General features: G+C 38.4%; 1 protein-coding gene across 1 annotated transcript; it reads right to left on the bottom strand.

The window, feature by feature from the left end:
* Window positions 1-3,807: 3,807 nt before the first annotated feature.
* On the bottom strand, window positions 3,808-5,611 carry LOC119530401 (NF-kappa-B inhibitor-interacting Ras-like protein 2). Its single transcript, XM_037831464.1, has 3 exons — window positions 5,589-5,611; window positions 4,243-4,411; window positions 3,808-4,089 (listed from the first exon to the last, which is right to left on the bottom strand). The coding sequence occupies exons 1-3, from the start codon at window positions 5,609-5,611 to the stop codon at window positions 3,808-3,810; spliced, it is 474 nt and encodes a 157-aa protein (XP_037687392.1).
* Between the last annotated feature and the right edge of the window lie 17,839 nt (window positions 5,612-23,450).

Genomic DNA, 23,450 nt, shown 5'->3' with positions numbered 1-23,450 from the left:
ATCCTAATTGTGGTATTTTAGTTTTGCAAAATGATACCATTGGAGGAAAATATAAATAGTGTACCAGGGACCTCTCTGTATTGTTTCTTAGAAGTGGATGCAAACCTATAATTATCTCAATAAAATTTTTAATATAAAAAAAGTAGGAAGAGTAGCTGGACCTAAATATAAGTAAACTTTCTATACTTCGCTTGAAATGGTAAAATGTCTGCCAGTAGACTGTGAAAAACTCTGTATGCATATTGTAATATCTAGAGCAACCATTCAGAGAACTGTACTAAGAGCTATACCTAAAAACACTATAAATAAATCAAAATGGAGTTCTAAAAAATGATCAAATAATCCACAAGAAAGCAAGAAAAGGGAAACAGGTATGTGAAACAGAGAGAACAAACAGTAAAGAAATAATATAATATCAGACTTAAACCCAGTATGTTAATACTTGCTTTAAATGTAAATTGTCCAAATATACCAATGAAAAGACAAAGATTGGCAGAGTGTATACATTTAATTACCAAGTATGATTTATGTTGGTATATCTGTAACTTGCACTGTCTGCATAAAATAGTCAAATGAACATATTGCAGTGTTACATCAGGGCATTGAAGAAAAATCCTTCAAAATAAAGATGGGTTTATGTATGATATAAGAAATGATGCTGTACCAGTTTGTGTATATTATATCCTCCAGAAAAAGTCATGTTCTTTGATGCAATCTTGTGGGGGCAGACATATTAGTATTGATTAAGTTGGAACGTTTGGATTAGGTTGTTTCCATGGAGATGCACCCCACCCCACTGTGGATGATAAATCTGATTGGATAATTTCCATAGAGGTGTGGCCCACCCATTCAGCGTGGGCCTTGATTAGTTTACTAGAGCATTATATAAGCTCAGACAGAAGGAGCGAGCATGCTATAGCCAAGAGGAACACTTTGAAGAATGCACAGGAGCTGAGAGAGGAGCTGCAGATGAGGGACAGTTTGAAGATGGCCATTGAAAGCAGATTTTTACTCCAGAGAAACTAAGAGAGGAAAAACACCCCAAGAGCAACTAAGAATGACATTTTTGAGGAACTGCTGCCTAGAGAGGAACGTCCTGGGAGAAAGCTATTTTGAAACCAGAACTCTGGAGCAGACATCAACCACGTGCCTTCCAGCTAACAGAGGTTTTCCAGACACCATTGGCCATCCTCCAGTGAAGGTACCTGACTGTTGATGCCTTACCTTGGACAGTTTATGGCCTTAAGACTATAACTTTTAACCAAATAAACCCCCTTTATAAGAGCCAATCCATTTCTGGCATTTTGCTTAATGGCAGGATTAACAAACTAGAACAGCAAACACCCAAAACGTCTGCTACAATACAACAATACTCTCTTGTGATGCAACAAAGTGAAATATAGAATTACCAAAACCCTGCTTCTGTGTTAAAATTTAAATTAATTAACATCAAATTAAGTTAAAAATTCCATTTTTTGGTCTTGTCATATTTCAAGTGCTCCATAGCCACATAGTCAGCACAGATTCAGCCTTTACATAGAATTCCTGAATACCAAAAATAACCAAAAACTTAAAAAATATAATAAAAATGTGTAGAAGTCATGAATAGTCAATTCAAAGAAGATACTCATTAGAAATCTGAAAGTTAATTAAAATCCTACATTTGCTCTTAATGCTTTCACCCAGAAGTAACATAAGTCAGTTCAGTTCACATTTCCTTGGCCAAAGCAGTTTCTTGGCTATACTTAACTTCAAGGGAGAAGTAGGTAGCTGGAAAATGCAATCCTACTATGTGCTGAGGAGTAAGACTGGCAATATTTGTAGATAGTACTGTTGACTATCAGAGAGGCCATATAAGGATGTTTTAATATGGTTGTGAAGTGGGGATTTGGAAACAATATAGCTGACCCTTTCCAGGGGAATGATACTTTTAATTTATATTAATCATAGCTACCATTTATTGAGAGTGTAACATGCCAGGCACTGTTGTAAAGTTTTGCATTTATTATTTCATTTAATTCACCTGTACATCTGTGAGGTAGGCACAATGATATTTCTTTTCCTTGTATAAGAGTAAGGGTTAGTAATTTGCCCAGTGTCTTATATGGAGTAAGAGGCAGAGCTAGAACTCGAACCTGGGTTGTCTGACTCCATAATCTATATTCTTTTTTTTTTTCTTTAATAACAAGCAGTTATGGTTTTATTGTGTCCAGTGCACTAATAAGTGAATTTTAAGCCTGAGCTTGTATATAAACTAACTTTGCTTGCCCAGCCCAGGGCCACCTGCCCCTGCTCACCTCTCATTTTGGGGAGAAGGAGCATGTATGGGAGATTGTTCTGCTATAGTGTCTCACCTGTGCTAGGTATGCACATTAGAAGTATGAAGTGGGCACAGGAAGTCGTGGGTTATAAGCTCACTTTATAATATGTCTGAGTGTGTAACCACCCTTATGAGCCCAGACAGAAAGCTTCTCAGTTTCTGAGATGCTGCCACTGGTTTGCCTTGTTCTGTTCAGGCGTCAGAGGTAAGAAGGGCTAGAGAAGCACCTTGTCCATGGCCGCAGGCATATAAATACAGGTAATTTATAAATCAAAGTCCAGCCATTAGCTTAAAAAAACCACAGGAAGGGGTGAAGAACAGCCCCAATGCTTGAGTGGGGTAGATGTGAAGTCTGGCTGATGGGGCAGAGTGGCCACTGCGGCAACCAAGAATGTATAGAGCACTCCTGCCCCCTGGTGGCTTGAGGGAGAGCAGTGTTCCAGCCTCCCAGGCTGGTAGACATAGAACCCTGAAGGAGAAGAAAATGGCCTAAAGCCAGGGCCCAAAGCCAAGGGCATTACGAAATCATAGAGCTGGACAGAACCTATGAGATAGCCTAAGAAACTCCTGTCACTTTACAGATGCAAAGACTGAAGCCCAGAGAGAGGAAAGTCCCTGCTGGGTCAGAAAGCCAGTTGGTGGCTCACAGTCCTGTTAGTTGTTGTTCCATTCCACCTCAACCAATGAGGTCCATCCTCCCAGCTGCATGGCCTAGCAGGAAGCTCCCCTGATTCCTTTGGGAAGGACTACTTGCTACTCCCTTTCTCCCCCTCAACCCATCTTCCAGAACCCCAGAATTAGGAACTAGATTGGGAGGGTGATTGAGGGATGGCAGCTCTTCAGCCATCCAAGGAGTCACTGCCCTTGTTCTTATGGCCAAGGGGGAAGCTGGACTTGCTCTGGGGCCAGGTCATCTTCTGGCCAGGTAGATGAAGGGCTCCCTGAGCAGAAAGCTGAAGAGAATCAGTTGGGGGAAAGAGTTAAAACAGAAAATTATACTTCCCAGGGGACTAGCTTCTTCCAGCTAAGGAAAGGACAGGAGAAAGGTCAGGGTGTCTGAAGAGGGGACACCCCCTAACATCAGCTTGTACACACATCTACACACCCATGCATGATACCTGAATACCCTTTCCCTCAAGTCCAGGCTGGTGCCATGTCTGTGCTGTTGGCAGGATATCCAGTGGGTGGGACCCCGAGACAGGAACCAGACCTCAACTGGACACTTCTGAATGGTAGCTTTACTTCCCATTTGGGGGAGGTGGAAGCCACGCTGACCCACAACTGCCCGGGATCACAGGAGAGGGTGGCGGATATGAAGAAAGCTGAGTGGGGGTGGGGAGGGGACTAACCTAGATTATTTGGACTTCCAGGAGTTGGGAGGGAGCAACGGTGGCCTGATCCCAGACTGACCAGTTGTCTGGCCTAGCGGGAAACTCCCCTGATTCCTTTGGGAAGGACACCTTGCTTCTCCCCTTCTGCCCCTTAACCTATCTTTCAGAACCCCAGAAATTGGAATTGGGTTGAGAGGGTGATTGAGGGATGGAGCCACTGCCCTTGTTCTTGTGGCTAAGGAGGAAGTTGGGCTTGCTCTGGGGCTGGGTCATCTTGCTGGCCAGGTAGATGAAGGGCTCCAGGAGGGAGCGGCAATTGGCCACTGATATCTCCCACAGCTTCACTTTCTCTGACTTGGCCCAGTGCTGAGCCATACCTGGGACCAAATGCTGCTGCACCTGCAGATCATACTTGTTGCTGAGGACCATGATGGTGACCTCCTTCTTGTCCTTGGATTTGTCAATCTCCTTGAGCAGTTCCACTCATTGAAAGGACTCTGGGTTATCTGTGCTGTAAACCAGTATGTAGCCATCCATGCAGGAGAAGCTGTGCCAGGGCATCTTAGCCCCTGGGGGATTTTAGAAATGCACCTGCTCCTGCACTCCCCAGTCTGTCTCAGTGGAGCCCACATAGATGTCTTCCTGCACCTTAATGATCTCAGAGTCCACTACATGGTTTCCATACGGAATGTGTTCCAAGATTGAAGTTTTGCCTACAGATCCCCGGCTGCATACAACCACCTTGCAGCTCTTTACTGTGCTTAGCCTTCAGCCTGGACTCCACAGCACCCCAACCAGGCCTTTCAAAGCTGGGATCAAGCCAGGGGCAGCATGGCGCACAAACTTCCCCTTCCTCCTGGGTCAGTCCCAATCTATATTCTTTTGTCCATTATGCTATAATGTTTCTTTTGGTCTGATTGCTCTTTTCATAGTTAGGCATGGTGACAGGGACTACATTCAAGATTTGTTTATTGAAGGAGAGGGAAAAGAGAGCAAGAAGTTGGAAAGGATAAAGAAGACAAAGAGGAAGAGAGAAAGAAAGATAGAAATTCATGAGAAATGAGCAATAGAGTGGGTGCTATGGTTATCTTATAAATTACTTAAGCCTACCAGGGCCTTAGGCTGCCTTTGTGGAATGAAAGAGAGGCTAGTAAGGTTATGAGCAAGGCTTACCCAAACATTCTGTCCCCAAGCTAAAAAGTTGGTTCAATGGCAGTGGCATCTTGGCGATGACAGCCCTCAACAGATGTCTCTTGAATCTCTCTCTCTAGTCTGGATTGGTTGGCCTCAAAGCTCGATGCACACATCTCACTCTGTGATCTTCTTTTGCTATTCTTTGAGACCTCACTTTACCTACGTCCTTTGTTGAATCTCCTGTTTTCTGTATTCTGCATGTATCAGTCAAGATCCTAACTTAAACAATGGTATATCCAAATGAAGTAGTTGAGAAAAGAGGATTGTCTTACATTGCCAGAGCTGCTATCATAAACACCACACAATATTTTGGATTAAAATACCAGAATTTATTGGCTCATGGTTTTGTAGGCTAGATGTTCAAAATAAAGACACTAGCAAAACTTGCTTTCTCCTTTAAATCTGGTGCTGGCTGCCAGCAAGCCTTGGGTTCCTTGGCCTGAATGCCTGCTTCCCATCACATGGCAATGTCCTCTCCTTTCTCACTTCTGTGACTTCTTGGTCCTCTTTTTAAGGCCTCCAGTAATCTGGATTAAGATCAACCCTCATGCAGTTGGACCACACCTCAACTAAAAATAGCATCTTCAAAAGTTCCTATTTACAATGGTTTCATACCCACAAGGACATGGATAAAGATTAAGAACCATGTTTTTTGGGGGTATGCAATTCAACCTACCGCAAGGATTGTTTACAAAAGTATAGAGAGGATTAAAGAAACCAAAAAGGGATGGTGCTGTACTCACCTGTAGCAACGGTCAGGAGCCATTAATACACTTAGGCCTAGAAAAGCAAGAGGAGGAAGCAGTTATCAGAATCCAGAGAGAGTAGCTGTAGAAGGATGGAGAATAGGAGCTGAGGCTCTAGGGTGAGGGACATAGCCTACCTGCAGAGACATGGCAGGGAGGGATCCAGGGGGCTAACTAAGTATACTAATTTCACTTTCCTCCTCTCTTTCAGATCTCTTGCTGGTGGCTCTGTTTCGCTGAACACAACCACAGGGCATGAGAATCAGTGTTGCGGTCAGTAAAGGTCAGACTCCCACAGCACAGATGAGGGTGAAGAAACTGAAGAAAATTTTCAGCAAACCATTTCTTTCTTTTGCTTGATTTTTTTTCTTTCATTTTTGTAGGTATGTACCCTTATTAGTTTCTTGAGAAAGAGTACATGGGATTACAATTTTCAAATCTTGAATGTCTGAAAATGTTTTTCTTCTTCCCTTGTACATATTTGATAGTTTGGCTGAATCTAGAATTGTTGTAGGAATTATTTTCCCTGTAGGAATAATTTTCCCTGAGAATTTTTGAAGGTTTTTCTCCATTGTCTCAGTGCAATTGAGAAGTCTAAAGCCATTCTGAATTTTGAGTCTTTGTATGTGAACTTTTATTTTTAGAAGCTTATACGATCTCCTTGTCCCCAGTGTTCTGCAATTTCACAATGATGTTTCTTTATGTTGTTACATTTTTTTAAATTCAGTTTTATTGAGATATATTCATATAACATACAGTCATGCATGGTGTACAATCAGCTGTTCACAGTACCATACTATAGTTGTGCATTCATCACCCCAATCTATTTTTGAACATTTTACTTACACCAGAAAGAATCAGAATCAGAATAAAAAATAAAAATAAAAATAAAAAAACAAACACCCAAATCACCCCCCCATCCCACCCTATTTTTCATTTAGGTTTTATCCCCATTTCTCTACTCATCCATCCATACACTGGATAAAGGGAGTGTGATCAACAGGGTTTTCACAATCACTCTGTCACCCCTTGTAAGCTACATTGTTATACAATTGTCTTCAAGAGTCAAGGCTACTGGGTTGGAGTTTGGTAGTTTCAGGTATTTATGTCTAGCTATTCCAATATATTAAAACCTAAAAAGTGTTATCCATATAGTGCGTAAGAATGTCCACCAAAGTGACCTCTCAATTCCATTTGAAATCTCTCAGCCACTGAAGCTGTATTTCATTTCATTTTGCATCCCCCTTTTAGTCAAGAAGATGTTCTCAATCCCACGATGCCAGGTCCAGATTCATCCCCAGGAGTCATATCCTGTGTTGCCAGGGAGATTTACACCCCTGGGAGTCAGGTCCCACATAGGGGGGAGGGCAGCAAGGTCACCTGCCAATGTTGTTCCATTTTAATCTATTTTTGAGGGGCACTTAGTGACCTTTTCTATTTGGGAACTCATGTCTTCAATTCTGGGGAATTTTGTTTACTTATTTCTTGATGATTTTTGTTTGTTTGTTTTCTCTGTGCTCTCTTCCTGAAACTTCTGTTATTCAGATGTTAGACCTTCAAGTCTACTCTTTTTTCTTATATCTTCTCTCCTAATTTCCTTCTTTTTGTCTTTTTTGCTCTACTTTCTCATAGCTTTCTTCAGCATAATCTTCCAGTTCTTCTACTGAGTTTTTCATTTCAGCTGTTTTTTTAACTTTCAAGAGCTTTTTTTACTCTGAATTTTCCTTTCATAAAACACTGTTTGTTTTTCATTTCACAGTTGTAATATCTTCTCTGATTTATTTGAGGATATTAATAATAGTTTTGTCTAAGTATTTTTTCCCTCTATTTCCTTCAAGTTGCTTCTTCTGTGTTTTGGTTTTGGTCTCTACATTCCTTGTTAGAGGCCCACCTCAAATGTTTAATAATCCTTGGTTGTCTCTGTTCAAAATTGAGAAGGGAGTACTGAAAATATAATTGGTTTCTGAGTACCTTTGTGGGGCTTATTTACTTTGAGTGTTACTATTGAGCAATCTAGATGGGTTGTCTCTTGGTGAACTCCTGATGTATTTTTTAATATATGTAATTTTTATTGAGATTGTTCACATACCATACATCTATCCAAAGATCCAAAGTGTACAATCAATTGTCCATGGTACCATCATAGAGCTGTGCATCCAACACAATTTTTTTCAATTTTTAGAACATTTTTATTACTCCAGAAAAGAAATAAAGAAAAGAAAAGGAGACTCAACTCCTCCCATACCCCTAACCACCATTATTGATTCATAGTTTTGGTATAGTACATTTGTAACTGTTGATGAAAGAATGTTAAAATACTACTGACTGTAGTATATAGTTTGCAATAGGTATATATTTTTTCCCTATATGCCTCTCTATTGTTATCTTCTAGTTATAGTGTCATACATTTGTTCTGGTACATGAGAGAGATTTCTAATATTTGTACAGTTAATCACAGACATTGTCCACCACAAGATTCACTGTTTTATACATTCCCATCTTTTAACCTCCAGCTTTCCATCTGGTGACATGCATGACTCTGAGTTTACCCTTTCTACCACCTTCACACACCTTTCAGTACTGTTAGTTATTCTCACAACATGCTACCATCACCTCTGTCCATTTCCGAACATTTAAGCTAAACCTAGTTGAACATTCTGCTCATAATAAGCAACCACTCCCCATTCTTTAGCCTCATTCCATATTCTGGTAACTTATATTTCATGTCTATGAGTTTACATATTATAATTAGTTCATATCAGTGAGACCCTGCAATATTTGCCTTTATGTGTCTGTCTTATTTCACTCAATATAGTGCCTTCAAGTTTTCTTTATCAACCCATTTCTTTTAAGATGGTTTTGTTCACACACCATACATTCTGTCCTAAGTAAACAATCATTGGTTCCCTGTATAGTCATGTGTTTATGTATTCAGCACCATCGCCACTATCTATATAAGGACATCTCCATTTCTTCCACAAAGATGGTGGAAGAGTCAAAGAAGGAAGAGGGCCAAAAGAAGAAGAAAAGAGAAAGAGAGAAAACAAACAAAAAACACAAAACTTGATAGCTAGAAAGTGACAAAAGGAAAGATAGCATTAACCAAAAGTAGAATAAAAAGACAACATCACCGATGCTGGGAGTCCCATACCATTCCCCTATCCCCCCCCCCCCCCCGCCATATGCATTTAGCCTTGGTATATTGCCTTTGTTACATTAAAGGGAGCATAATACAATGTTTCTGTTAATTATAGTCTCTAGTTTGCATTGATTGTATTTTCCCCCCAATCCCACCCTATTTTTCACACCTTGCAATGTTGACATTCATTTGTTCTACCTCATGTAAAAACATATTTGTACCTTTTATTACAATTGTTGAGCACTCTAGGTTTCCCTGAGTTACACAGTCCCAGTCTTTATCCTTCGTCTTTTGTTCTGGTGTCCCACATGGTCCCAGACTTCCTTTTTCAACCATATTCACAGTCATCTTTGTTCAGTGTATTTACATTGCTGTGCTACTATCTCCCAAAATTGTTTTCCAAACCTCTCACTCCTGTCTTTTCCTTTCTGTCTGCAGTGCTTCCTTTAGTGTTTCCTGTAGAGCAGGTATCTTGTTCACAAACTCTGTCATTGTCTGTTTGTCAGAGAATATTTTAAGTTCTCCCTCGTATTTGAAGGATAGTTTTGCCAGATATAGAATTCTTGGTTGGTGGTTTTTCTCTTTCAGTATCTTAAATATATCCTCCCACTTCCTTCTTGACTCCATAGTTTCTACTGGGAAATCTGCACATAGTCTTATCAAGCTTCCTTTGTATGTGATGGATTACTTTTCTCTTGCTGCTTTCAGGATTCTCTCTTTATCTTTGACATTTGATAATCTGATTATTAAGTGTCTTGGCATAGGCCTATTCAGATCTATTCTGTTTGGGGTACACTGCTCTTCTTGGATCCATAATTTTATGTCTTTCATAAGAGATGGGAAATTTTCAGTGATTATTTCCTCTATTATTGCTTCTGCCCCCTTTTGCTTCTCTTCTCCTTCTGGGACACCAATGACATGTACATTCTTGCTTTTCATTTTGTCCTTAAGTTCCCGGAGATGTTGCTCATATTTTTCCATTCTTTTATCTATCTATTCTTTTGTGTGTAGGCTTTCAGGTGTCTTGTTCTCCGGTTCCTGAGTGTTTTCTTCTGCCTCTTGAGATCTGCTGTTGTGTGTTTCCAGTGTGTCTTTCATCTCTTGTGTTGTGCCTTTCATTTCCATAGATTCTGCCAGTTGGTTTTTCAAACTTTCAATTTCTACCTTATGTATGCCCAGTGTTTTCATTACACAGTTCAGCTCTTTCAGCATATCTTCCCTAAATTTTTGAATTGGCTTATTATTAGTTGTTCCAATTCCTGTATCTTAGTTGAAGTGTAAGTTTTTCCTTTGAGTGGGCCATAACTTCATTTTTCTTAGTGTAGGTTGTAGTTTTCTGTTGTCTAGGCATGGTTTCCTTGGTTACCCCAATCAGGTTTTCCCAGACCAGAATGGGCTCATGTCCTAGAAGGAAGAAATATTCAGTATCTGGTTTCCTTGAGGGTGTGTCTTAGAAAATTGGTACACCCTGTGAGGCCTCAGGTTACTGTGCTTTTCTGCCCAGCAGGTGGCACCTGTCAGCCTATAATTCCACACTGGTGTAAGGAGGTGTGGCCTGTGGCTGTTTGCCCCCAGGCTCTGGGGTCTGGTTCTGAATGGAAGGCAGGTAGTAGAGCTGGGCCCCACCCCTTTCCTCTTAGAGAAGATAGACCCCCTAGGGGGAGGTCATTAGCATTTCAATGGTCTCTCTCTGCCTGTGCTATCTCCACTCTTGTCTGGGTCAGAGCACTGGGAACTGAAAATGGCTGAGGCTTTCTCCACTGAGCCAAAAAAGGGACAGAAAGTCCCCTTCAGGGCTAGTCTGCAGTGACCCTCTGGCTCTCCAAGGTCAGCTGTCACCCAAAGCCTCTGTCTGCTTGTTGGAGATTCATAGCTCGTAGTGAGAAGTTCACACTCACTAATTAAAATCCCATTTGGAGCTCAGCTGAGCTATATTCACTTGCTGGGAGAGTGCTGCTCTCTAGCACCATGAGGCTTTGCAGCTCGGGCTGTGGGGGGAGGGGGCTTCCAGCTTGGATCTGCAGTTTTTATTTACAGATTTTATGCTGTGATCGCCAGCATAAATTCCTGCCAATTCAGGTTGGTGTATGATGAGTGGATGGTCACATTTGTCCCCCCGCAGTTATTCTGGATTATTTACTAGTTGTTCCTGGTTTTTTATTAGTTGTTCCAGGGGGGCTACTATCTTCCACTCCTCTCTATGCCACCATCTTAGATCCTCTCCTGATGTATTTTTACATATTTCATCCTAGGTTGGTTAAGTTCAGCAGATGAGACTCTTCCAAATTCATGCCTAGAGGAAAATGACCAAGCTATTGGCATTCTGGGAGCTAAGTGGGAGAAGAGATTGAAATTTTTTAGCATTTAGCTTTCAATATGCATTCCGTAATGTAATCTCTATTTGATATGATAATTATGCACAAACCTTCAATTGTGTCTGATGTCCCCCAGTCCAGAGGCCTTCTACTCTATACCCGCCCTTGAGAATAAACCATTATACTCAGGTGGGGAAAGGGCAATTGCCTAGCAATGTGCAACATGAGTGGAGATATAGGGATTTAAGCCGTTGAAACAGCTTTCACACAATCCTCCTTATTTTAGCCTCCCTACCCTTTACCCTACTAGAAAGATATATTGTGCTGCCAGTTGTTAATCTGCTTTCCAGATTCCAATACTGCTTGTATTTGCTTACATTCTCTTTCACGTGGGTTTATGTCTCTAAAAGAAAATCTCTGTGCTCAAGTTTTAAAGTAGGATTTTGCAGAGGAACAAAATTAGACATGTGGGTCAGTCTACCATCTTAACCCAGAAAATCATTTAGATCTACTTTTGCTTCTTTTAAAATGGGCAGTGAGACAGAAATTTCAGGATATGAGAGACAGACCAATTAAAGGGTTCTCCTTTTGCTTTCTTTATTAGCTATCCATGACAATGTAAAACAATGTTTAGATCAGACTAGAGTTCATTTAAGCCCTCTTCTTTTGAGAAAAATAATTTTGAGATTTTAAACAGTTTGAGCAATTGCTCAAAATTTTGGTCTTTGGAACAGACTCAGAGGGGTTTTTCCACAACCCATGACCAATCTTTGTGGACGAAAGTGGCTGGTTACTTAAACAGGTGAGGCATTCCTTTTTTTAACTTTCCCTAGGTCAGAAATGATAGGTTTCTCTGTGTGTCAATTCAAAATATACTTTCCCATTAAAGAGAAGTTCAACGTGCAGGTTTTCTCTAGTCAACACATTAAACAGTAAGCCAAGTAAAAAAAGAAATTTTACTTGTGTAACTTACTACACAATTATATGTGTTATTTATTGAAATATGGATAAATTGTCTTCTGGGAAAGGTGCACTCAGGACTTAGTATGAAGGATGATGAACAGAAAGTATGAATTCCATACATTTCCCATAAATAAATGAGAAAAAGAAATCATTAATTGCATTACTAGAGTTACAGATACTTCAGGACTATAGAATGGGGATTTTGCCAAATGTCTCTGAGACTGATGTTACTGAATGTTTATGTATTCCTTTGCCATTCATTCAGTCATTTACTCAAACATGTTTCTTGATTCCTAATATGTTCAAAGTTCTAGTTACTGGAGCTCTTGCTATGAACAAGACAGACACCATTTCAGTGCTCTTGGAATTTATACTCTGGCAGAAAGAATAAGCATGAAATTAGAGATTACAACAGTTAGCATGATAAGAATATACAAAAAGGGGGACTTGCCCTAATAGTGTAGTATTTGAACTAAGATCTGAGAGAGGAATAGAAGAAGTTAATTAGACAAAGAAGGGATTTAGGAGATCTGGGAAAGCTTACCAGTCATGGGTAACAGTCTTTTATACACATGCTCAGAGGCATACCTGGTTGGCCAGAGCCCAGTGTCAGAGAGAGAGAAAGAGAGAGAGATTGGAGATGAGACTGAGCAGAAGGCGGAGTCCAATCATGCTCAGTCATAATACTCCATCACAAAGAAAAGAACTCCTAACAGCAGAAATACTTGGCAGAGAAATTTATACTTGCTCAACAGTTTGGTCATTCTGCTCCAGTATGACAATATATTTTAATGAAAAAAATTTTTACTGAGGACAAGTTTTCAAAAAGTTTAAATATTTTGGCTTAGACTTTTATTGGAATAAAAAATGGTTTTCTTACTGATGAAAAAAAATAGGATCTATTAAGAATATCCAACACCATGTGTTATATCTGTGAATGTATCCATCCCCACAGTTTTTGCTTTGTTTTACTAACAATTCAATGTTTAAAAGATAGTTATTTTTTCCATTCATGGTTGCTCAAATAGCCGAATTCATGTGCTGTCCTAGATCGTGAATTTAGCTGTCCTTATTTCCATATTAAATAAAAAAAAATCATTTTCACTGAAGCAGGCAGGGAATTAAGCTTACAATTTCAAATTACCAATAATTAATTCCCCACACTTCAAGCCATGGAGTTTGCATTTAAACTCCCAATGCCCAAAGGATAACAAAAATCTATTTCAATCACTTTTTATTTTCATCATTTAAAAAGTACATCTTATTTCAATTAGGCCCATACGTTTCCAGATTATATGAAAGAACAAATACCCCCTTCTAAAAAACTAGGGGTGGGGGAGTAGTCTTTTAAGCAGGACAAAGAAATTCTGGCTTCTTTTCATTTCTCTTGCTTTTATTGAAGGAGCACCCAATACTGGGTAGAATTAGCAACCTTATATACATGAACCTACTATTTATAAGCAGATGAATAATTTCCTTAAATTTGTTTTCCCCTATGCATTAAATTATTCTTTGGTGGCTTTTCACTATGCGAGAAAAAAAAAAAAATACATTGAGCACATGATTTTAAATGAAGCAAAATTAGGACCTGTTCAAAAGCCAACCCCACTACCTCTGGCAGCAGCATGAAGATCAGACAAACTCTTCCGAGAGGGAGGCTTGACCTAAAGATGGATAAAAGAGACTGAGCTGATCAGGATGTTCTACATTCTGTTGGCAAGTTCTGAGCAATGAAAAGAAGCTGCCAGGGTGTCACAGAAGCAAAGGCACAATCAGAGCTCGAGTTCTTAGAGATAAAAAGAGGTGCCTTGAATAGGTTTCACTGGAAACAGGCAGACCTGGGTGGCATGCAGAAAATAAGTTCTAAGAAGCCTCGTCTTTTAAGTTTTAGAGCCATGAGGTTTCTTCCTGTGAGGGGTAACTTTGCCCCAAATAAATCCATAATTCATAGTAGAGTTGACCATGTAAAATCTCATATAAGTGGAACTCAACTAAATGAAACCATAAATTAACTGAAATTTTCTTCTACACTTGGCTTTCAGGTAAAGAGGGAAATCATAAAAGAAAGAATGCAGCATCAGTCATTTACTAACAAGTAATAGCTACAAAGACAAATTCTAAGGTCAGTACATATTCATCCCAATCTTCACCCACGGCTGTACAATGTTGGAGCATGTCCAGAGTCTTGACCCCGGGACCCCACAAAATCTTTAATATAATAGTAACACACTAAAAAGTAAAAATAAAAAAGATTAAATTGGACACAGAGAATTATACTTACCATTATAAGAAAACAAACATATTTTTAATGATTCCATTAACAAGGGCTAAGGCTAAAGGTATTTTCTGGTTAAATGAACCTTAATGAATAAAAATTTTAATAGCTGTTCAGCCTATTATTCAAGTATTCTGATTTATCAGTCAACATTTTTCAAAATTAAATAAACATGTGAACAACATTGAAAGAGACTCAGTTACCAAATAGAATTCAACTAAAAGTTTCCTAATGCAAGGGGGAAAAAAAAGGCTTTGTTGATATTAGCATACTAAAGAAACAAACAAACAAAAAATAGATTGTATACTCCTGGTGACCAAAGCCACATCTACTAAAATCATTTAAACACAGAAAACCATCACTGGCCCTGCCAGATATAGGCTTGACACCATTGCTATTAGCATAGCCAAATAGTTCTACCCTGGGAAATCAAATCTAAGTGATTTAATAAGTGATCTTTTTTCACAGCACAAACTTTAGAGAATGCTTTTTCCCTATCCTTTTTAATGCTGGGTTTTTGTTAATGAACCACTCTGATAAAGAAATGGTAAAGATTTACTTTGTTTAGGAATGAAGAGCAACTATGTGGCATTAGTTTTTTTGGCTTCTAGCGTCATAATCTTTTCACTGTCAGGCTTTCAACAATAAAGACAAGTCACTTGTTTTAGACTCTTCATTACCTTCTGGCTCCACATCATCTATTAGAAACACTGACCCCTCTCTCACTGCATTTAAGGCTTTGGCTCTTTTTCAATGCATCTGCATATTCTACCCAGGAACTTTATTGTGGTACTATATAAATGTAATGTGTCCAAGCACAATGGATATTATTAGCCCAAAATATCCCTACTGGACCACACAGCTCTGAGATCTACCTCCGAGTCATAGATAGCCAAGGGAAACAAAGAGAAGAGAGAAGCCTCAAATTTGCTCAGAAAGATAGGTCAACCACTGGAGGTCTGGAACAAGGAGTGCTGTAAACCCAATGGGTTAGCTATGACACAGCTGTTCTTGCGTAGTGGCTCCCTGTGAAGAGGGTCAGAGAACACACAAACTCACTCCCCAGGATTCTGTAAATGACAAACTCCTGAAGCCGACAGTGAGCCACAGGCTGAAAACGCTTGTGTAAGTGTGCGAGAACTCAAAACAGTCTAGATGGGACAGCCAGTGAGATCTGGGTTGCTTCCCAATCGGAACTGGAGGGTTGCAGGAAGGTAATAGTCAGCCAAAGGGTCGATATGTACTATTTTTCACAAGTAATAAAGACACGGTTTATGGCGAATGCATGTGGTTCAAACTTCTTTGAGTTGTTTTCCTGCTAAAGACGATGAACTCATATCCCTCGGTTCTATGCTTCATGTTACTGAATTAGTGTTTTTGAGTTGAATACCTAGTTAGGGCAACCACTTTAGCAGTGGAAGAGGGAGAAGCTGATTGGTTTATGAGGAAACAAACCTGTGCTTGGACCCTCAATAATGCCGAGTTCAAAGGAACTAACTGGATGTTTAGCATTTCCTTCATTTTGTTACTAGAGAGTTGAAATTATATATATATTTGTCTTTTGCCATTTTGGGTTTTTGGCTGTTGTTTTTTCCCTCCTTAAAAGTGAATAGAAAATGAAGAAATACCTCTATGTCTTTTCCTAGGATCTTCAGTACAAGGATAAGTCCCATTAATGTGCTTAGTTTAATAGATAATAGTTTTTCTTGTCTTTTTTCTTTCCCTTATATCCACCTTTTTGAGTAACAGCACCCCCTCCCAAAGTCTTAAATTTGCCAAAAATTTGATTAAAGGATTGAAAAATAAGATTTATGAAGAAGAGGGATGATTTAGTGTCTTCAAAGTTTCAGAAAGTCATGGGAAGGATGATTTCTTGCTCTCCATTTTCAAAAAGTCTAATTGTAGCTACAATAAATCAGATATTTTATTTGAAAGAATCATTTGGATCCAGCTATCAGAATAGAGGAAATCAAGTTTAAGTTGGAACATGATAGAAATTATTTGTCCTAAACCGGAATGAAAGTTGATGTGGGTTGATGAGACAGTTCACACGTCTTGCCTCAAAAACTGCACCTCTCCGAACACCCAAGGGTGTGGTGGTGTACAGATTTTACACCTAGTGAAAGAAGCAATGTTCAGGGCTAAATAGGGCAAGTAAGAGTAGGTTCATTTCAAAACTAAGTTTGCGCTGTCCTCTTCAGAGGAACATCTCAGATGCCTCTTTGTATGATCCTATGACTTTAACACTTTACCTTTATTTAGTTGTAATTCATTTAGAATTACAATGAAGAAAAATAATATTTTTCACAAATATCACAAAATCTAGAAAAATATAAATTTTTAAAAATTTGTTAACAACCTGAACACATATCTTTAAAATACTTCTCTGACATTTTGGACTGCATACTTTTATAAAAAAATGATGTAGAAAGTACAGAGTTCCCATATACCCCCCTCTCACATGCAGTTTTCCCTAGCATTAACATTTTGCATTAGTGTGGTAACTTTGTTACAAATGATAAAACATTATTATATTTAGACTATTAGCTATAGCCCATAATTTAAATTAGGGTTCACTCTTTGTTTTGTACAGTTCTATGTTGTTGTTGTTTTTTTCTGGTAACTTATATACAACCTAAATTTTCCATTTTATCCACTTTCAAATATACAATTCATTGGTGTTGATTATATTCACAAAATTGTGCCTCTATCATCATCATGCATTTCCAACACTTTTCCATCACCCCAAACAGAAACTCTGTATACCAATTAAACATTAACCCCCCAGTTCCCCCCACCCCCAGTAACCTGTATTCTAGTTTTTTACTTTCTAAATTTGCATATTTTGCTTATCTCATGCAAGTGAGATCATGCAATATTTGCCCTTTTGTGTCTGGCTTATTTCACTCTACATGATATCTTCAAGGTTCATCCATATTGAAGCATGTATCAGAACTTCATTCCTTTTCACAAATGATTAATATTCTTTTATACGTGTATATCACATTTTGTGTATCCATTCATCTGTTGATGGACACTTGGGTTGTTTTCATCTTTCAGCTATTGTGAATAATGCTGCTATGCACATCAGTATACAAACATCTGTTTGAGCCTTAACCCTTTACTTTTAATTAGATAGAGTCCCAGGTCATAAAACACCAACTCTTATTGCATAGACGTCCAGAGAGATCAAGTGACTTGACCAAGGTCATAAAATTAGATAATAACCAAACCCAGGCTTGGACTCAGATCTGCTTACGCCAGAACTCTTTTCACTTTACTTACCAACCTGCTTCTGTGGCTATATAAAGCATTTTGGTGTCCAGGACAGATTGTTTATTCTTCTCTGTTGTAGGCAAAAAAATGCCTCTGCACACCCCACCTCCCAAATGTCCATGCCCTAATCGCTGGAACTTGTGAATATATCTTATGGCATAGCAAAGGGGAATTAAGGTTGCAGATGGAATTAAGATTACTGATTAGTTGACTTAAAATAGGGAAATTATTCAGAATTGTCTGGGTGGGCCCAATGAAATAACAAGGGTCCATGAATGTGGAAGAAAGAGGTAAAAGAGTCAGTGTCAGAGTGATGTAATATTAGAAAGATTTGATTGGCTATTGCTTGCTTTAAAGATGGAAGGGGACCACCATCCAAGAGATATGAGCAACCTCTAGGAGCTGGAAAAGGCAAGAAAATGGATTCTCCCCTAAGAGCCTCTGGAAATAAGTGCCCTGCCAACACCTTGACTTTAGCCCAGTGAGACTCTATTCAGACTTCTGACCTCCAGCAATGTAAGATAATAAATTTGTGTTAAGCCACTGAAGTTGTGGAAATTTGTTACAACAATAATAGAAAATCGACACACTCTTGAAAAAGTACTTAAACAAACACATAATTGCCAAAGATTATATAGTGTACTTCTTAAAAAAGTATATATTATCCTTTAAGGTTTGATCTGACAAGTTGTAGCAAATAAGAATAACAGCAAATACTCATGTAAAATACCTATTACTTGCCAAGAACTATTCTAAACATTGCATATATTAACTCATTTACACCATTTACCAACATTATGAGGTGGGTTCTATTATCACTTTTACCTTATAGAGAAGAAAATGGAGACACAGAGAAGTTGTGCAACTAGCAGTTTACAAAGCTGGAAAATTGCAGAACTGGGGATTGAGACCAGACAGTCTGGCTCTAGAGCCTGTATACACTGCTCTGCTGTTCTGCTTCTCGTTTATGAAAGGGGCTGAACTGAGAGTGTCTGTTCCAAAAGTAGACATAAACGATCCAGTCTTTTATCCAAGAGCTAAACAAAATTTCTTAAGGGGGTAGATTTTTTTTCTAGTTCTAGATGCTCCTTTTCAATAATTTTAGCTATTTCCTGTAACCTCCCCATACTGATACTTAAACTTTACTCTCTGCTTAGCCCTGAGCTTATTTCCATATGTTTATCACTGACAATTTCATAGTCTTGTAGATATGGATTATTAAAGAACTGATCAAAATGCCTGTGGTTTTCCAGCTCAATTGTGTCTCTTTCTTTTTGCTTTTTTTGCCCTCTTCAGACCATATTGCCCCTTCTACCAGTCTGCACTGAAGCACAAAGGGGGTGAAAAAAAAATCTACAGACAGTTATTCGTTAACAGCTCTGACAAAACAGGAGGTTTGCCTATGATGGATTTTTTATGCTATTTTATTTTCAAATGAAGCTTAAGCGTTTGTGCTCCTATGATGTTTTATATTTAGACATCATTTTCTTTTAAGTGGTCATTTCTAACACAGACTTTTGAGATTTGTTAATCTGATTCATTCCTTCATGCTAAGCCTTACTTTCTGTTATCACAGATGATCAAGAATTGGCTTTAATCATGTCCTCCCCCCGCCCCCATCTCTAAATGCAGAAAACCAAAATAAGAAGTCAAAATCAGTTTGTTCTTCTTCAAGGCTTCCTTCCCATTTTAAATATGCTCCACTCCATCTCTAGCCCAGGAACGGAAATAGATTAGCAGTGGCTGAGAGATCCAGGGGACTGTCCCGAGGACTTTGAGAAGGATTTTGTAGACAAAGCCTGTGCTTTATGGAAATGAGTTCTGTGATCTCTTAGCAGATGGCGGTGTTCATTAGTGGATGTAGACATATATTTGGAGGATGCCACCCACTTGCCATCCCTGCTGTGGGTTAAAGTACTGCTTCACCATGATTTCCTACTGAGCTCATATATGGAGGGACTTGAGTGCTGGCAGTGCCCTCTGTTTAAACATTACCATGTCCCTGAGTCCTCAGAGTTTGCAAGAATAAATAATTGAAATGATGATAAAATTACATAGAATATATTGTGTAATCCTCCATAAAATACAACCTAAAATAAATGGAATTAGGATGAAATTAAATATAAGGAGTTTTAGGACTCAAATATTATTTGACCAACTTGAAAGATTGCTAGATAACATAGAAGGTCATTGAAAGCTGGTGTAAACTCTTTGTTTAGAAAAACAATAGTGACACTTGAGTTCTTTTTATTTGTAAGGTCCTCTGTAAAGTGACTTTGCTTATTTAACTTACTTAATCCTCACTTAAACACACAAGTAGGTATTTTTAACTCCCATTTTGCAGAGGAGAAAACAGAGGCCGGCAAGGCTAAATAACTTTCACTTGGCTTATAAAAGGCATGCAGGACATCAATCCAGGACTGCCTGAGTAGTATTCCAAAAGAATCTCCACAGGAAGGCTTCCATGGCAGGCTGTTGCCTGGAAAGGGAATGGACTAGATAGATAGTTGACATTTGAATGTCACCTTCAGCCCAGAGATGAATCCCTATTGAAAGAGGGAGAGCTACCAAAATAGAAACGCTGAGCGGTATGTTTGAAATCATTGAGGGATTAGATAGGGCCAGATATCAGAAATATCTACCTCCCGGTCCTGCATTAAGAGGGAGCAACCAGTTTCTCTGAGTTCCTTTTATCTCTTTCAAAGTTAGTCCCTGCAGGGTTTCATCCTCGCAGTTCCTCTCCTCTACTTTGCCTATCAATTATGTGCTGTCTTGCTCTGGGGTTGTAATATTTAAAAGGACATACACATCAAACTGTGAGGTTTTACCAGAATTTTCTGGGTACTTGCCTCAGTTTTCTAATTTTTTGCTCTGGGTACCTGGTTATACAATGGGTGGGTTTCTTTTTGCATCAGCCGTGGAATAGTTTAAGTCACTCAATATTCCTTAATTGCAGAAACCTGGTAATTAACAGGAACTCGTGACATCAGACCTCTGCCAGGTACTCAAACCGAATGAAATATCAGTTAAGAGACTATTTGGATGTTCTGTTGAGGTTTTGTCTGAGTTGAAGCTTTCAAAAATGCATAGCTTAAAAAAAAAAAGAAACATAACTTGCCTTGAATTGGTTCATGAGTTGTGCTTTTTAAAATACTGGTTTGGTCACACAGGCCAGGAGAAAAAAATAACATTTGGATTATATTTAATTTGATTCACTTTGGCTTTCAGAACTAGCTAAGTTAAAGTTACTGTGTCTGCCGTTTTCAGACGGCCAGATGGGTGGAAAGAAAAGAACTTTCAGAACTTGGAGATTCAGAGAATTAGCTAGAAAAAACTGAACCTATATGTCCTGAAGAGGGACTTAAGTCACAGATGACTGTAAGTAGCGTGTTACAGAAGTTGTTACTGGTTACTTAATACTTTTCAGTTACAATAGTACTTTAAATGTTACTATATAGACTTTATTATTCAATTTAAAGGCCAAATGGTAATCTCTCTTATAGGAGAGCAATGGTGAAATTATATTCCTTTCAGCAAGTCCCAGCTGAGGTGATAAGAGATTTTTGTAGCAAATCTGCTACATGTTCACCAAAACCCATTTTCTTACCTCATGGGCAGACAGCTAGGTTGTGGCCATGCAACTGAGTTCTGAAATGCAGGCAGAAGAGACATGCATTCCTTTTGGGCCTGGCTCAAAAAACCTCCTACATTATTCTCCATATTCTCTTACCTCCATCCTCTGGCTAGTTACATATGACAAGGGAGGACTTTGAGACTCCAGTTATTTTAGAGCCACAGGATGGTTAGAACCTAGACCCCTGAATGACCCTACAGAAAACCACTTACCCAACAGGTATGACTGCATGGTGCATTGTGTGAGGGAGAAATGAACTTTTATTGTGTTAAGCCAGTGAGATCTTGGAACTTGTTATAGTAGCTACTATAACTTAACTGAACTAATGTAGAAATGGTCTTTACAATCGAGGTAAAGGAGAGTAATTTTTATTAGTAGGTCTGGATAAACAGAATTGCATCACTTTTCACAAGTTAAAATGGAGTTGAATGGGGATTTCAAAATTTGCACGTTTCCTCTTGCTGTGACATATAATAAAAGAAGAAATAGTTGAAAACTCAGTCAGTTGGTCGTTGTATGTTATTTGTTATTATAGCCAATTAGTTTGCCTGATATTTAAATTAAATCAATTGATATTTAGACTTAAGAGGTTAGTTGTTTTGGTGTTAGAAGAATTGTCAAGGCTCACTTCTTAGCTATATTAGGACCTCAAACTTTTATTCATTTTTTTTGTCTGCTTTCAACAACAGAACAACTAAGATAATTCTTTTCTTTTTGAAACTTCAATTTATCTGAAGATATTTTAATATTCAATTTAAAGTAACAGTGTTTAATTTGCCATAAAAAACATCTCACAGAAACTTTCTCCAATTTAATTTATTTATGTACCCAATCTTTTGTTACCTAGAAATACATCCAAGTGAGTCTAGAATCTATGGATAAAAGGGATAGGGAATATGATGTAAAATAGTGATTTTTTTTTGGTTATAGCATTCATTACAAGATTGTTCAGTGAAAAAGAAAGTAGTAATAGGATGAGAATCTTATGAATAAATGTTCTTAAGAACAAATGCGCTTTCAAATAATCTTAAGATATAGAATGGAATTTTTTCACTAACTGAGTGGTAGAAATTGACTGTCTTTTGGAACACAAACTGGAAGCTGCTTATCAAACAAGGTTAATTTGTTCTGGTTCTACACCACAACATGTCTTCAAACATTTTTAAAATAGGTCGTTTGAGTTCTCTAAAAATATCTTGTGTATAGTAACCTTCTTTAGCAAGTTTATATGAGAATTTGATTGCATCCCAAAAGCATCCTTGGGATTGCTGACTGTTATCAAAGCAAACTTACTGTATTATCAAGGAACTCTAATGAGACAGTTTGTTTAATTGAAGTGTTTTAAATTACCATGTAGTACAGCATGAAAAAATCATTATTTTCATTAGCTGAACTATTTCTGTTAGCCCAAACTAAAAGTTCTAATATCGAAGCACGATATAATTAATGCATTGTAAAACACGTTAAATAGCAAGCTGTAAAGAGGAATTTAAATGACAGAATTCATCTAAAATAGCAAGATTTTGCCTTAACCATTGCTCTTTGTCATCAATATCCTATCGCTGACTCTACCAAGCCAGAGGAAATAGCAATCAGAAATAGGCCCCATCTATACAAATAAAAAACTTGTAATTGTGGTATCACCATTTAGTTATTTTCTTTCTCCTTGTAGGCAACACAGCTCTTCTGTCAACAAACAAGCAGAGTGGATTGTCTTAGACATGTTCCATTTAAGCGTTTTCCTTAAGCTTGTTTTGACTTAAGAAGAACCCATCCATAGTACCTGGGGAAAATTCATATAGCATTTGCCATGGTTGTCTTCCATTGAAAGAACTGGCTATCTAACAGTAGAATATTATGATGAAATTTCCCATTGGTTAAAATATGGTCCATCTCAACATGAACCACTTTTGTATTTAAGCATGGACAAGTATCCTGAGAATTTTGCTCCTTCTCAATTGATCTTATGTATCATGGGCTAGATTAAGAGGATCTTGTGGGGAATATATGGTATGTAAAAGAAGTTGCATAGCAAAGGGAGTGGGAATCCTCTAATATCACCTAAGGGCACAGTTTCCTTTAATATATTGGCTTTAACCGAAGAAGGAAAAGAATAATACTCCTCCTATACTTCTGCCTAAGAGACATTTCCAGGGAAACCTTGTTGCTCAGATGTGGCCTTCCTCTTTCTAAGCCCAACTCACAAATAAATTGATTACATCCCCCACTTCCCTCTACCCCCCGCCCCCTCAAGAGA

The sequence above is a fragment of the Choloepus didactylus genome, chromosome 3 (genome assembly GCF_015220235.1).
Source record: "Choloepus didactylus isolate mChoDid1 chromosome 3, mChoDid1.pri, whole genome shotgun sequence".
NCBI lineage: Eukaryota > Metazoa > Chordata > Mammalia > Pilosa > Megalonychidae > Choloepus > Choloepus didactylus.
Note: the sequence above shows the minus strand (reverse complement) of the source record. Positions and strands in the feature narration are given on the sequence as shown.

Excerpts from the sequence above, each read along its gene's own strand:
- LOC119530401 (XM_037831464.1), bottom strand. The coding sequence starts at position 5,611 with ATGGCTCCTGACCGTTGCTACAG. Across the intron at positions 4,412-5,588 it reads GCTCCTGACCGTTGCTACAG|CACAGTAAAGAGCTGCAAGG; the intron begins GTGAGTACAGCA and ends CTGAAGGCTAAG. Across the intron at positions 4,090-4,242 it reads ACTGGGGAGTGCAGGAGCAG|GTCACCATCATGGTCCTCAG; the intron begins GTGCATTTCTAA and ends GACAAGAAGGAG.